General features: G+C 28.1%; 1 protein-coding gene across 1 annotated transcript in view; it reads right to left on the reverse strand.

Annotated features, from left to right (window-relative positions):
* The window catches only part of LOC107442811 (lachesin), a 251,356-nt gene that overhangs the window by 53,225 nt on the left and 181,581 nt on the right, over window positions 1-16,550 (reverse strand). The window contains exon 3 of the mRNA XM_016056467.4: window positions 1,784-1,991. Coding sequence (XP_015911953.3) covers window positions 1,784-1,991 — 208 coding nt within the window. The remainder of the gene's footprint in view (window positions 1-1,783; window positions 1,992-16,550) is intronic.

Raw genomic sequence — 16,550 nt, forward strand, 5'->3', positions numbered from 1 at the left:
ATTATCATTTGTACCTCTTTTTTTTGTTGACATTCCTATTTCATTTCCTGTGATCAAACTAAATTTCATTAATCTAAGAAAATCCCTATTGTTTGATTTTGAAAATCTCCTTTGTTCGATTATCTTGTTCAATCTTGTTTCTCATCTCCTAATACTATCTTTTTCCATGTTTCTGCTTGTTTATATATGTTTTTTCATTTCATTTTCCCTATAAGTTTTTTTTATCATCATGTGTTTCGAAATTGAAAAAAAAAAATTAGTTACCAAAATTATTATCTTGATTTAGCTTCATCAGTATCCCATTACACAAGCTAAATATTTCTTCCCTTTCCTTGATTATTATGTCTAAACATCCAGTCCCTATTGGTTAAATCATCTTTTTCCTTGTTTCAACCTGTTAGTACTTTTATCCTTCTGCTCCTCTGTCTTGTTTCAATTGATTTTGCATTTCGACATTGAAGAAGATTCTAAAATATTTAAATTTTTTCGTCGACAAAATTGTTATCCAAATTCATCTTCATTCAGCTTCCTATCATACTAAAGAATCAAGCTAAATATTCCCTGACTTTAATTGATTACCTCCTACAAACTTGTTCTTTATCCTCTATTGATTTAAGCATGTTTTTTTCTTGTTTCAACTTGTTTTAATTTTTTTTTCGGTTCCTCTCTTTTTTCCTACTTTCTTTTTGTGTTTCAACATTGAAGAAGTGTTTTTTTATTATAAGGCCGATGCCATTGTACGTCTATCCAATGGCGTTATTTATACTTAGTTACGTTGTCTCAGCTTTATTTTCATAAGGTATGCCCTTTTTTAAACTGGATTTTATAATGTGTAGTTATAAATTTCTGTAATGTATATATAATATGATTAAAAAATCAATCAACCACTATGATGTAAAGTTTTTATTTAATGGCGGGCACTTGAAACTATTGTCCATTGGCCACAGAAAGTTCCAGAACTGCTAACTCTCCTTTAGTTACCCAGTGGGCACCTGTGGCGAAGCCACGGCGGTGGAGCAGCGTCACCCACGTCACACTACCACGACCGGTTTATAGGGAGGATCATATTCACACATTCACACACAAAGGAGATAGAACATAGAACACAGATAGAGAGAAAGAAACATCCATGACTCGCCCGGGATTCGAACCCAGAACCTTTCTGATGCAAGGTCAGTTCCTTGTCCCTTACACAGGCCGGTCAGCCAATAATGTGAAGTAAAAATCAAAATTAAAAAAAAAAAAAACAAGTTAACTGAAATTAAGTCTCGTGAAGGCTAAATAATAACAGCAGAAGAGATACGATAAAAAGTGCTTAGTTTAAAAAAATATTCGAGTTTGTAATGATAATTAACCACTGAGTCAATCCAATTTACAGTAATTACCCAATTAACAAAGAGGATTATGATGTTGATATTCGATATTTACTTTACACATAGTTTACTATGTTTTGACTACATAATGACATATACTCGTATTTCCGATTTTTAAGATATCTATGTTTCTTAAAGAATCAAGCAAAAGTGTGAAACGGAAAAGTATCATAATTATGGAGAAAAAAATGCTATTTTACAAATCAGTGCTATTTTACAAATCTGAGTAACTCGCTAAAATTAAATTTCTTTTTTTTTTAAATTTTAGAATTCAAACAAATCAGAAAGCTAACATTAATTAATGCAAGTAGATTATTAGCAATGTATACTTAGTATTGTATAATTATTGAGAAACATCTTTTTTGAAAGTTCTGGGATGAAAATTGAATCAACCAATATTTTCAACTTACCGACGACTTCGAGAAAACCGATTTGACTCATCATTGGGGATGTGTTTATTTGGCACATATATTCTCCTTTGTCTGATTCCTCAACATCTTTTATGTTTAACCACCATGTCCGGTGGCTGTTATGTGTAATACTGTAGCGTGTGTTACGAGTTATCACTTTGTCGTGCAGCGTTAGCAGGGTGTGCTTGTCCGTGTGAATCCACGCAACCTGTAAAAGAAAACTTTGTATTAAATTTTAGCATTAAAATTGTTTATCTATTCCATTAACTTTTTTCGATGAGAATAAAAGAAATAATATTGTTTGCACTAAAAAGAATGGATTTTAAAGATTTTCTTCGTAATTGATATCATCTTCCAGGAAATGGTCGGAGAATTTGGAAATAACTCCCGAGACTTGGAGAAATAGCTACTTACTTTTATTCATGAATATGCACTTTGTCAAAAGCATTAAGATTAATGCACCATATCAATCAGAAAAATTTATTTTCAAATACATCAGACGTTGAAAAAAGTTCCAGATCTAATTACTGCCAATAGTACCGGCACACAGGGAACCGGTACTTTTAACTTATAAACTCAGTTTTACCCGAAAATGTTACGGAAAAAAAATTATATAGTATAATTTTACAGCAATAAATACCGTAAAATCACTGAATCACTTTAATTATATATATATATATATATATATATATATATATATATATATAGATAGATAGATAGATAGATAGATAGATAGATAGATAGATATATTACTGTAAAAATTTCAGTGCAATATTTTACAGTGAAATACATTTTACGGTCAATTGAATTTTACGGGTGATACATCCAAATTTCCGGTACTTCGTAACATACTTTGATCCCAATTTATTCACAGTGCAGATGAAAGGAATCACATATTTTTATTCCTTATTAATAATTTATATGATTTCTCCGGATAAAACATAAAACAATATAAAACAATAAAAAATGTTACAACAGAAAAGATAGAAAGAAACTGAATAATGTTGTAGAAACTGAGTGTAAGAAAGAATGATGAAAAAAAATTTTTTATCAGTCCACTTTTTCTACTTGTAGAAGCTGATAAAAAATATTATGCTTCCTTGAATTAAGACAACGTAAAGTTTGCACTAATACAGTGGCGCTTGCACTTATGTATAAAAGTTATTGAACACAAGAAACAAGAAAATTAACGTTTTGTCATTTATAATTTTGAGAAATATTTATTGCAGTTTTGTAATTTTAATTAAGTTTAGGCAGTTGCATATTTTTTCGTTTAAAGAACAATATGTATTACATTCTTATACCATTTGTCATCATACCCTTTTTATCGAAACCATTTTGAGAAATAAAAACAAACATTATTTGATGAAACCATGCCACGAAGCAAACAAGAATTTCATCGGGTCTATATTATTTATGGTAAAGAACGGTGCACATATTGCATCATATCTTTAGTTTCTTTTTCTTCGTGTTTCACTTCTTCTCTCCCGTTCAACCTTCGCCAATGCTTCAAACTTTTCGATTTTCATGAATAATGCATCGCCAAAACCTTCGACCGTAAACACCATAAATCTTAAAGCATTACGGCTATCCGAACCTTTAAGGTGATGTCTCGATTTCAGTCAAGACGGAAACATTGAACCGTAAATAGAGGATCAATATTTATTACCTCCCCCCAACTTAAAGAATACCCACCCCGTCTAACACCTGAGAGATTTAATCGGTTACCTTTCAAATGCTCACTGTTTTATCTCCCAACTTATCACTCATTTTTTTCTTCCCTTGGCGATATGATATTGTAAAGTGATGTTCGAAATGGAGTGAGAATGGTAAACGATGGTAAGTTTAGGCAAAAATACTTAAACTTGAAGGTTTGGAATTTTTTTTAATGTATGTCATCTTTAATGAATCAATAAGGTTTAAGGTCATATAAATAATAATAAAGAAATATAATGAATTTAAAATATTAAATTAAGTTTATCATTAAATTTTTCATGTAGACTTGAAAGGAGAAAAAAATTAGGAAAAAATTCTTTTTTTTTCCAGGTATGAAACTATGCTTTTGTAAAGTAACTAGTAATTAGCAAGATTGAAAGTAACTAGTAATTAGCAATGAAATTGAAATGCAATTGGATAGACAATTTCCAGTGGTGATAAGCGTTAATGGCAAAATAGATGCGCTTTACCGCATTTCCACGTTAGTTCTGACAAAAAAATTATTTTATTCGTTTTTTTCGTCCAGTAAAATTTAGTTTTTTAGAATTTCCGACTGGAGTGTATAACCATCAGGGAGCTGACCTCGCATTAAGAAGGTCCTGGGTTAGAATATGAGACAAGGCATGGATGTTCTTTCATTGTCTGTACTATCTGTCGTTACTATGGGAACAACGTTGACTCCCCTAACATGGTGCCTCTGAAAGAGTGTCCAGCATATTTGCCCTATTCATACCCTGAATAACGAGTTTCCAACAGGTGGACAGTGGAAAAAAATTTTTTTACTGTTATTTTATTATATTATATTCAATGCCGACAGGCCTGTGTAGGGTGCAGGGAACTGTCCTTACTTCAGAAAGGGCCTGGGTTCGAATCCCGGGCAAGGCCCGGGATGTTTCTTTCTCTCTGTGTGTTTTATGTCCTTTCTCCTTTGTGTGTCAATGTGACCCGCCCTATAAGCGCGTTGTGGTTGTGTGAATGGCGTGGCAGAAGTCGAATTCCTGACCATAGATGGCGCCACTGAAAAACAGGAACAATCGCACCCCCACTACCTAAGCAGGCAAACGACAAAAAAAAAATTATTATATTCAATAAAATTTCAAGCAGGATAAAATTATCGAATCGTTAATAGGGGGTCAAAACTATTTACGCCTTTCACTCTTAAAGATATCCAACCAGAGTAGTACCCAAAGAGTTTAATGGGGTACTTTTCAAAAGCTCACTATTTTGTTTATTACTTAATCACTCATATTATTTTCCTTCGGTGATATGATACTGAAAAGTAGAGTTAAAATTTAAAGAGAAGGCTGAACCATGGGAAAAATGCGTCATGAAAAATTCTGCTATACCTTCATTAGTTATCTAAAATATAAAAGTACGAAAGTTCAGGTAAACCAAAAGTAAATTACAGAGTTTCAAATTTTGAAAAAATTGCTTTTGTACTGTGTAATTCTGAATAATCTTGTCCTAATTTTATTGCATTCTATTAATTTAAATTTTTTTCAACATTTGTGCTCTCTTAAAATGAACGAGTGAAAATAACTCAACTTGAGTGCTATTTAACTCTTTCATCTAGAAAAAACCGGCCTTCTCATCTTGAGTTAAAATCACTCAAGTGAAAGAGTTATATGGAAATAGCTCAATTTGAGTCAAAAAAATTTCACTCAAACTTGAGTTATTTTCACTCGAGTTTGAGTGATTTTCAGTATTACCTGAGTGAATCGTTTCACTCAAACTTGAGTGATTTTAACTCGTGTTTGAGCGATTTTCAGTATTTTAGTTTGTAAATTGCAGTCAAAATTTTTACTGTTAATGTTCGAAATTTTTGTATTTAGTGGTGCCATCTATCGGAAGCGATAAAAAATACTATAGTTTTCGTTTCAAAAAAATTCCTTTTGATAGAGAAAGCCTTAGTTAGGAATTTTTTTTATCTTAACGTTTGTTGAATTTAAATATCGAATTAGATGATATAGCACTTGTGAAAGTTTCCGCTGTGAGCATATCGACACTGGCTGGGATTCGAACTGGCTTCCCGTCTAACGTGAGATTGACCGATTAACCATCTCGGCTGCAGTCCTGTGACAAGACGGCTACAAAGAACTAATTAGTTTCATGAGCTGGGTCTTGTTGGCGAGGATAAAGTTTATATTTGTTAAATCAAAAAAGGTGAAAACACAGTTAAAAAAATTTTTCAGAGTTAACAGTTTGAATAGCATCATTTTGTGGTTATCCAATTATTTTGATTGTATACGGTAAAACAACAATTAAATGAATTATTACTTAAGAGGTTTTTTGTTTATGAAAAATTCCTAACCACTGTAGATTTGAGTTGTTTTTTTTCTTTCCCCTAAGTTACGTCATTTTTCTTTGAAGTTTAATTTTCAAAAGTAAGGAGCTCTAAACGAATTTTTAAAGTAAGCAGTTTTATAAATATTATGCTCATTTAGGTTCAATTGAAAATACTATGAGTCATTTTTTTTCGAACAAATTTATTCGTTTAATTTATAAAGCTTTATTTTCAAGCAATAAAAAAGGTATATTGTTTTAAATTGCCTAAATTTCTTTAAGACAAATTTCTGAAACTAAGTGAAATTAATAAATTTTTGAAGAGGACGTTAAAAGCTAAAAAATCTGGATTAAATACCCTTTTTCAAACTCAATTTTGCAAACTCTTTTGATATAAATTTGTTTAAAATCCAAACTATATATTTGTTTTGATTAGAAAAAAATAAGTATAATTTTTGTTCTGCAATAATCATAGCTTAGTATGAATTCGAATAAAAAAATTAACTAATTAACATTAACTACTTGACTTTACTTTAATATTGTTTTTACCATAAACTTTGCTCAAACATAGTTTTCTTAAGTCAAAAAGAAATAAATAATAAAAATTAATGAAAACGACATTTTTAATAAAATTACTAAAATACAGAAATATTTAAATACCTAATTTTAGGCATATTTTAAACTAATTAAATTGTATCGCTTCTGAATTATAACTAATTACAATTAAATCAAGTACCGTAAACCGGGGCGAGTCTACCCATCCAGGGGCGAGTCTACCCATTTTAGTTTCATTTAATTTTCATTATTTTAAATTGCAAATAAAAAATTTTTTACCGACGGAGGACTTAGTTCAGACTCTAAGGAAGATGGCGCTGTAGTAGTTTGATCCGTTTTTATTTATTTGGTGTCTTTTTAACCGACCTGTTCAAACGTCTTTTGAGAGATTTGTATTGAAAATCAGCAAACTTTTAGTTGGTGCTCCGTAAGTATATTATTATTATTACTATTTTCACTTTGGTTAAGTGATAAACTTATCTAAGACTAAGATTACATTAATTTTATATGAAAAAAAAACAAAAAGAATGTAAGTTTTGCTGTTGTAAACAAAAAGCCAGAATTCGCGGGGCGAGTCTACCCATTCGTATTTAGTTTTAATAAGGCATAATAATATGACTTAGAACTTTGTTTATATTAAAATTAAGTCATTTTAAATGAATTTGAGTATATTATTTTAATTCTGCATTGATAAATTTATCATTAATAAGAAAATTTATAGGTTAAATATAAATGTAAATATAAAATATGCTTATTTTACCTATTTTTTCAATTTTTATATTACAAGATTTTTATATTTCAATTTTTATATTACGAGAGCTCATTCAACGAGAAAAAATTGTAAGAAAAATCACACCTCCCAAAAGAAAGGGAAAAGGATTTTTCATAATTCCCAATGTTTGAATTTCGATTTTGTTAATAATCTTTAATTATTATTATTTATTAATTATTTAATTGTAAATTTATATTAATTTTAATTAATTTTTATCAACAATAATCAGAAAAAAATGTTATTTTATAATGTTAATGATTATAAAAATAAAACTGTGATCAAAATGTGATAATCGATCAAATACTCAATTTGTGTTATTTTATGAATAAAAAAATGGAATATATAATAAAGTTATGAATTTTACTTCATAAATATCCTATATAGTAACTAAAATAACAATTGAATAGTAAAATTTGATTATTTACAATGTTAACATTCATTTTAGTAGAATGGGTAGACTCGCCCCATACGAGAGATTTGTCAGCAGTTCTATAAAAATATACAGTAACAGCGTAACTGTTAATATTTTCTAAAATGGATTTCACAGCTTTAAAGAGGGATAAATAGCGATCCCGAAACACCTATTAAAAGCCCTTTTTCTTTAATATTTACAAAAGTTTGACCACTTGAAAGTTGACAAACTGAAAAAATGGGTAGACTCGCCCCGGTTTACGGTATGTATTTTATGAATTTTAACTAGTATGAATATAGATAGTGTACGTTATTTCCGTTATCAATATATATGTTTAGAATTTTTACCTAATTGTAAGAAATTAATATATAATCAAAATGAAAAAACATTATAAAAATTTAATATACCAGCCAGGAAAGCAAGATTAAAGACATCAAACTCTTTCAATTTTACAACAATGCAAAGTAACTGCAGTTTTTCTGCAGATTCATCAGAAAGTATACTTCTGAAACAATGACTGCATAATTACTTCAAATTTACTGCAGAATGACCACGGATGACCAAATTTTTTCAAAATAAATTACTGAGAAATTACTCCGCATTAGCTGCAAAATAACTGCAGTGTTTTTACAGTTAAGATTGCACTACAGAAAATTTGCAGTTAACTCTAGAAAAACTACGAAATTGCTTCAGTTCTGTAGAATAATTACAGTTTATTTTCAGCTGGGGGTATATAAATTCAAATTGAACTATATCTCATAATAAATATTACTTTTAGTTTTGCTCCTATTTTTTTACTATTAATCTATAACTATTGTAAAATTCTAATTTATTTGCATTTTCAAATACTTTAATTAGCATTGTACTTTTAATTAAATATTAATTCTGCATTTTCAATTTTGCCTCGAAAATTGAATTTTAAGAAAAGTGGTAAGAACTTTTATGCTAGCAACAAAGGAAAAATAGTTTGTATAATGTGATAAATACTTTATGAAATAAGAAGATAGTATTAATTCTGAATCCAATTAAATAAAAGCTAAAAACAGGATTAAAACAGAAAAATTCAAAATGCTGCTTAATTTTTTTAAATATAATATTTTCCACTTTTTCTTTGAATGATATATTTATAATAAAATACATTGAACATCTGAAGATTCTGATTTGAATAAATGGATGTTGCAGATGTGAACTTTCATAAATTAAAGACAGTCTACTTTATTAATAGAAAGCAATTTAAATAACAGCAATTATAGACTGTATGAACAATAATTTCGTAAATATCTTTTATAAAAGAAGTATAGAATGATATGAAATTAATTATCCAGAAATGTTTTGTACCAAAATTATACATCAAAAAAACTAAAGCATGGATATAAATTTATTATTTTAAAATAAAATGTTAAAACTTTAATGTGAAATCTGAAAAAATTCTAAAACTCTTTTCAGATATAATATATTCCCACATGCTTTGACAAAGATTCTAGCAGGGAATCAAATTTTTTTTAATATTTCATAATCATCCACATTTAACACTTTCAATTTTAATAAATTTTTTTGACAAATAATTTAAAAGAATAGTATATTTTATTAAAAAACGCTGAAAAACAGCTAATTTAAATGGAATGTGTATATAACGCATTCAAAATAAAAGTATTTTCAAAATAAAAACAACAAAGTATATCTACTTACTGAAAAGCATATATGGCAACGGTACTTTTAAAAAGTAACGAGTAAAAGTACAAGTATTTTTAAAAAAAGTAACGAGTAAAAAGTAAAAAGTTCTTATTTTAAAAAGTAACGATTAACGAGTAACGATTAACGATTAACGAGTTTTAAAATAAAACGATAGAAATTCCAGCTTATATCTCGCACACAATTAAATAATAAATAAATCACTCAAGTTTGAGCTAAAAGCACTCAAATATTGCTTAATAAATACCACTCAAGTTTGAGTTAATGCAAAGCAAGAATTTCGCTCAAATAAGAATGTATTTCACTCAAATTGAGTTAAAAAAATTTAACTCTTTTTTGAGTAGGGGAAATAACTCTTTCATTTTAAGAGAGTGGTTACGTTTTTTATACTTCAAATCTTAATTAAAAATGCTTTTTTAATGAAGCATTTTCCCCACGAAAACAGAATTTTTCATGAAACGTTTCACCCGTGGTATTGTGCAATCTTATGCAAAATACTGGAAATCTAATGTTCATCAAAATACTAAATTTCTCAAGAAGAGAAGAAGGAAGTCTTTTATTTTGTGTCACACCTAAAATTAAAGAAAAAAGAATTAAAAAAAAACGCCGGAGACCAATCAGAGCTAAAGGCTAATATCCGAACATAACTTTTGAACTACTTAGGTATATCGAATTTCAGGTTTTTATAAAATTTTACTTCAAAAACTTTTCTTAAGTTTCTAATAATAGGTCTGATAAAAATAATTATAGCCTTGAAAACCATACTCTCAAAATATGTTATAAATAACAGCCGCTTTTATAAAATAAACAAATATTTAAAGATTTTACAAATTTTATTAGCTCAACATTTGAAACAAAAACACAAAAACATATCATAAAGAATAATTTTAAGAAAGTGAACAGTAATAAATTTATGTTGGAGTATTATATGATGCAGTGTACCGTATTGGAGATCTAACTAGACTCACTGTGAGGCTTTACCAGACCCATGCATGAGGACTCTCATTACAGCTCAGGAGAGATTATGTTCATTCCAAATTTGTAAGTCTCAAATCTGTCAGTATCCTAGTGATTTGGATAGTTATAAATGGATTTTACGATCCACTGTCTCTAATATTGAGAACAAATTGGCAAGTGATATAACTTTACTCCGAATCCCTTAGTCGAAGCTTTTGTGTCAATCCCTTTAAAATTCTGAAATGCGAAACAAACAGTAATCTGATGCTCTCTGCAATTTTTCAAGAGTGTCATTAGTTTTGATTCGGCAATAGGAAGTGCAAACTCGCAGTTTTCATAAATATTTTTTATTGGCATTGTGATTTATATTTTTCACGCAAATTTCATTTTCTACTATTTTTAAGGACGCTGAAAGCATCTATAAAATATAAGTCCGAGTAATTCAATTGGAGTAATTTTTTTTTCTTTTAGGAAGATTTCCTATTACTCTAGATATTTCGTTATTAATTTCAAACGGTTATTAAAAAATTTAACTTTTCAAAAATTGCTCCATTTGAGACCATTTATATGTTTTTTAATGATTTAAAGTTGCAAATTCTGTAAACGTGATTAAAAAAAAGAAATGTCACAAAAAACTTTTATTTTCTGTTATACCAACAAGTGTAACAGAAAGGTTAAACATATAAGTATCTTTAATATACTGGTTCGTTTAAGGATCCATGCTCGTGAGTTTACGGGCAAAACAGTACTTTTTTGTGAAGCACATAAACTCATGATCTTAAATTCATATCTTCATCTTTTTCTATTTAATTTTTTATGTTTGTATTTATTTTGCTTAAAAATAATATTTTTATTCTTACTGATATCCTTTCTGAAAGGCTATTTTCTATTAAATCGAAAAAAATCATTTTTCAAACTTAATAATTGTAATTAAAATTCAAAAATGTTGATACTGTTTGATACGATCGATACAATCAAAACGAATGTTAGTCAAATTCATATTTTCTTCTTTAAGTAAAGATTAAAAGTTATAAATACAGCTGCTTATATTACATCCAAATTTATATACACTGTTAGAATTTCCATTCTAAAATTATAGTGACACAATCGCCAGCAGTCTATCCATCCTATTAACAGAAAAATTTGAAATTTACTTTTTACCTTATATGGTTTTGAAATAATTTGAAACTAGTGTGGTTAAAAAACCACGAATACAAAACAATAGAGTTTTCTAACTATTCATGACTAGCATGGTTTTGAAACCATCAAAAAGAAAATTAACTGGATATTGAAGGTAGCTTAGCAGTTCTATGATGCTTTCATCTATGTGGGAATGAGAGCCTCGTGTTTAAATAGTCCAGGGTCACAAATTGGGGAGTACAGAGCGCAGGAAGCACTTTATGTTTTGAAATAAATTTAGGAAATACTGTGGTATCGATGCTGTGACGAGTGGGTCCAGTTGGTACAATAAAATTATTGTTGCGTGACAGTATTAGGTGAAAGCAGTTAATAAAAGTTTTTTTCTTCTCAGTTTGAATACCGTCATAGTTACAAGTTACAGTTATTTGATTCTTTCGCTTGAATTTTGTGAAGTAAAAACTAAAAAAAGGGTTATATAGCAGAGAAATTTCTAACATTGTTCAATGTATACATATATATATATATATATATCTATATATATATATATATATATATATATATATATATATATATATATATATATATATATATATATATATATGACACGTAAAACCGATCTGAATTATTAACGAGTGACATATCACATATCACATCTTACTCAATTAATATATATTTTGAAAAAAATAAGTGAATCAAAGATTATGAAACTCGAGTTACCAAATTTAATATATTTTCAGAAATTTCCTTGGATTTAATTAACCCTAAACATCATTAATTTTGAAATGGTTCCATAATCAAACATCTTGCAGATACTTAAAAATATACCATAGTACTTCAAAATGTAATAGTACGATCGAAAAAGGAAACTTTCTTAAAGTTAAACTAAAGTTAAGTTAAATAACTTTAATCATAAACATGTAATTAATAAAAGTGCTTCAGTTGTAAGGTTAATGGTGCATGTATTCGTATGCAGGAATGAGTCAATGCCATAACGTAAGTGCTGAAATAGTAGTGAAGGGAAGACATGCTTTTGGCACGTTGCGTAATAAGGTAAAATCATATAATTAATTTATAATAAATAAACGGCTAGGTTTTGAACTCTTAATTTAAAGAACAAAACCGTCATAATATCAGAGTGAAATAAAAAAAATACATATCAAAGGTAAATAACCTTTAAATTTAGGTTACAAAAATATTTTATAGAAAAACTTTAATATTCGTATATTGAAAAGTGTACAATCTAAAAGTATTGCGCCATACTGTCCGTACATTAAAACATAATAAGGGGAAAACTTAATGACAATATTTCCGTTTGATTTGAACCATAATATCGTATAATCATGTTTCAGAAACACGAAAATGTGATCAAATGTATTAAAAACTGAAGCAAATCTGAACCATAGAGAGCTATTTCTAATACTGCAGTGTTTGCAAAACTATCCGTATACTATCTATATCCGTGTATATATATATATATATATATATATATATATATACATCTTTCTTGCGTTTTTGCGGATATAATCGTGTGGGCTGATGAAAAGATTATATATTTTTTTCCGAATTTTTTAATAAAGTTTTATCCTTTTTTTTCTCCCTCGTTGTTTGTTATTTTTTATTATTAGTTTTCTTCTCCCCCTTTTTTCATATGTCAGTAATTTTCCTTCGTGTTTTTTTGTATTTGTTTGCTGTATATATATATATATATATATATATATATATATATATATATATATATATATATATATATATATATATATATATATATATTGCCTGCAAACAATAATTGTAGTTTTAATTGTTACTTCCTCTATCTATTCTTCTTTACTATATAGAATATTTTGGATTATATTTAAAAATACAAACAAACTTCTCGAAATTACGTCTAGCTAAATTTTTTCAGAGATCAATAAATACATTATGATTGCATTCCACAAATAACACACCCTCGAAAATTTATCATTACAATGATTGCAATGATTCAAAATCAACTCAGTGGTTACAGAGTATAATTAAGCTGAAGCCAATTACAAAAGCGCTCAAATAAATTGAACTGGGTGGAAATGAAAGACTTAATGGTTCATCACTCTCCAAACTCGCAATTTGTCAAGAAGAGGCGAATCGCCGCTCTGTGTCTGTTAGTGTTTTATTAAAAAGAGAAAGCCATTGTAATCGGTAGATACAAAAAAAAAAGAGGACATTCTTCCGGCTATATTTAGGAACTATCTTATACCATTGAATTAAATGAAACAATCAGGCAATTTAATTGGTGCTTATGGAACTGCTTTTGAAGACTTTTGCTTAATGGCGTTTTTTTTATTGTGGACATTTAATTTTTACGCCGCTTGTATAAAATACCATGAAGAATGTGTCGGCTTATATAATACATATTTTTAATAAATTATGTAGATTTGTTTCGAAGTAAATATTTGATATTTACTATCTATTAATAGTATTAATGCGTATGTTTAGTAATTATATTCTCTTTTTCATTATAAATGAATAAAAAATATATTCGCAAAAATAAATTGAAGAAAGGAACAGTTCCTTTGCTTTGAAAGAAATTGCGTTTGCTTATTAATTTTTAAGTTGAGTACAGATTTGCTTTAATTATAAAACTGGAAAGAATACAATGTTGTTAAAAAAAAAGATTAGGATTCGTCAGGATATTGGGTCCGAAAGTAGCGATAACCATACGAATGTGTTTAGTTAACTGCTTGCTCCTTGAATTTATCTCGCATTAAGTATAAAATAATTTAAAAATGAAAAAAATATTTATTTTCCATATTTTTCGTTTAATTTGGTTTAATATTTCTAAGTTTATGATTTTATAGTGTATTTGCTTATACGATTTAATTGTATGAAATTTAAATTTCGCTTTTACACTCTGTTAAAAGCTAAAATACTTATTATTTAATATTCTAAAAATATTTCCATGTTAATTATAGGCTATATTGATACAAAGAAACAATTGTATTAAAAAATACATGAATCATTAATCAAATTATCTCTCTTAAATTTTTTAAAAGTGAAAAATTATTTAATGTCTCCAAATCATCAGGATATTTAAGGAAACAGTTTAATGTAATTTCAAAATCTTTAATTTAAATATATTTTTTTCAATTCTTAATATTGGACTATATTGAGTACATGTCATATTTAGCGATGAAAGTTTTTAACGAGGCATAAAATCTAAAAAAATAAAATGTTTGAAAGAAGATATATTTCTTGTTTTTCCTATTATTTACATTTATAACCAAATCTTTAAAAAGATTGAAAAGAGAGAAATAAAATTTCTGTATTTTTTTAGATATAATATTCTCCTACGCCTCACTTCTCACTATGCCCGAAATCCGTTTGAGGATTTCCCTCTTACAATGCACATGAATTCTTTTCATCCCTTGTGCAACAGAAATTTTATTAAAAAAACAAAATTTATTCAATTTCAATAATTTTTATAAATGATAATTTTATAATTTTTATAGATGATTTTTTAATTACCTGATTAAAGTAACGTAATTACCTGATGAAACAATCTTGAAATTACTTCAATAAAAAAGATGTCAACTATTCTGAGTTGTTTAATACAAACAATGATTTGTTTAATTTTTGAGAATTTCAGTTCTTTTTCAGTTTTTCTCAACCATAGGGGAAAAATATAAAGCCTTTTTTATTGAAAAAAAAATATATAAATCTTAGAAATATTTTCTTGTATTTCTTCGAAGAAATTGTTTCGTTAATCATCAAAACTCAAAAAAGCATTGTTTTTATACTTTCGAATGCACGGAACTCGAAATTTCTTTTCTTGTTTCAGATGTAGCACTTGATGAAACAATTTCTTCAGATATGAATCAGGAGACTTTCTATTTTAATATCTGTGCATTCGCTGAAAGACAAAGTTAAGAGTGGATCGACAAGAGCTACTTCTCATATATATTGTGAGGAGTTTTAATCTTGGGAAAAGTTTCCGTAAAAGTAGGAAATGAATGTGTCAACTATTTCACTTCCTTGCTGGTTCCCAAAGAGGGAACGTAAGCATTTTGTTCTCAAAAATTCCGGATCCTGCAAGAGTCGTTATTAACTCCAATCTCTCAGCGGGGTTATATGAAAAGAGATAACTGCAGCAAAATGGCCGGAAGCTGTTTGAAAGCATACTTGCATAAAGAAAGAACGTTTAAATAAAACTCTTTTGTTTGCTGGAAATAAATATTAGCTTCATACTTGCTCAAAGTACCATAGAAGAATACTGTACTATTATGGTTCTATATTTTGCATGTGACGGAGATATTGAAATATAGATATTTCTTTCCGTAAACTATTATAATTTTTCTTTTGTCTCGAGAATACTTACTATGTGTGTTATGTATAATCAATTTTAAAAGCTTGGTGCAAAATAGTTGTAAACTACATTTTTTTGAAATAAATATTTTTTTTTTAAAATTAGAATATTTCCACCACCTGCTTCCTCTTTCGCCAACCCCCCGTGGTTTATTCTTATTCAGCATCGATTTTTTTTTCTTCTTAAAAATCTATTTTTTTTCCAAAACAAGGAACATTATGTTTAAAAAATATGTAATTACTTCAATTTTCTGTGAGTATATTAAATTAATATGTTAATAGTCATGAAATAAACAATTACACTGAAAAAAAATTCTAGATCAGAATAAGTCAAAATGTACCAGCACTCAAAGTGCAGATACTTTTTAAAGTTAAACCCGTTTTTTACTGAAATATGTGTTACAGTAATTTTACAGTTAATAACTTTGCTGTGTCACAAATCAGTCAATTACTCTAATTAAAAAAACATTATTGTAAGATTTTTGGTATAATATTTTACGGTATCATTGGATTTTTCTGTAAAAAGAATTTTACTCAATAAAAGTGGGTTTTTTTAAAGTGCACCTCTTCGCCACGCTCACTAACCCCCGTGATTTCTTCTCGTCCATCATTGATTTTTTTTTCTTAAAAGTTGATATTTTCTTTCAAAACAGACAACATTTTTTTAAAGTATCCAACTACTGTTATTTTAAGTAATAAAATTTTGCTGCTAGGTTTAGAGTCAAGAAAGGAACGAGTTTCTAGTTTTGAAAAATAAACACCTGCACTTAAGAAATAATTAAGCCCAAGGAATACATATTGCTAACTCAAGAAATAGAGAAGTTAATTTAATCGTGATCGAGACTTATAGAAACAGTTCACATTGGGAACGGCGTTTATTGCTCCTTTGTTAAGTGTTTTTT

The sequence above is a fragment of the Parasteatoda tepidariorum genome, chromosome 8 (genome assembly GCF_982258835.1).
Source record: "Parasteatoda tepidariorum strain Cologne lab strain chromosome 8, Ptep-v5.0, whole genome shotgun sequence".
Taxonomy (NCBI): Eukaryota; Metazoa; Arthropoda; class Arachnida; order Araneae; family Theridiidae; genus Parasteatoda; species Parasteatoda tepidariorum.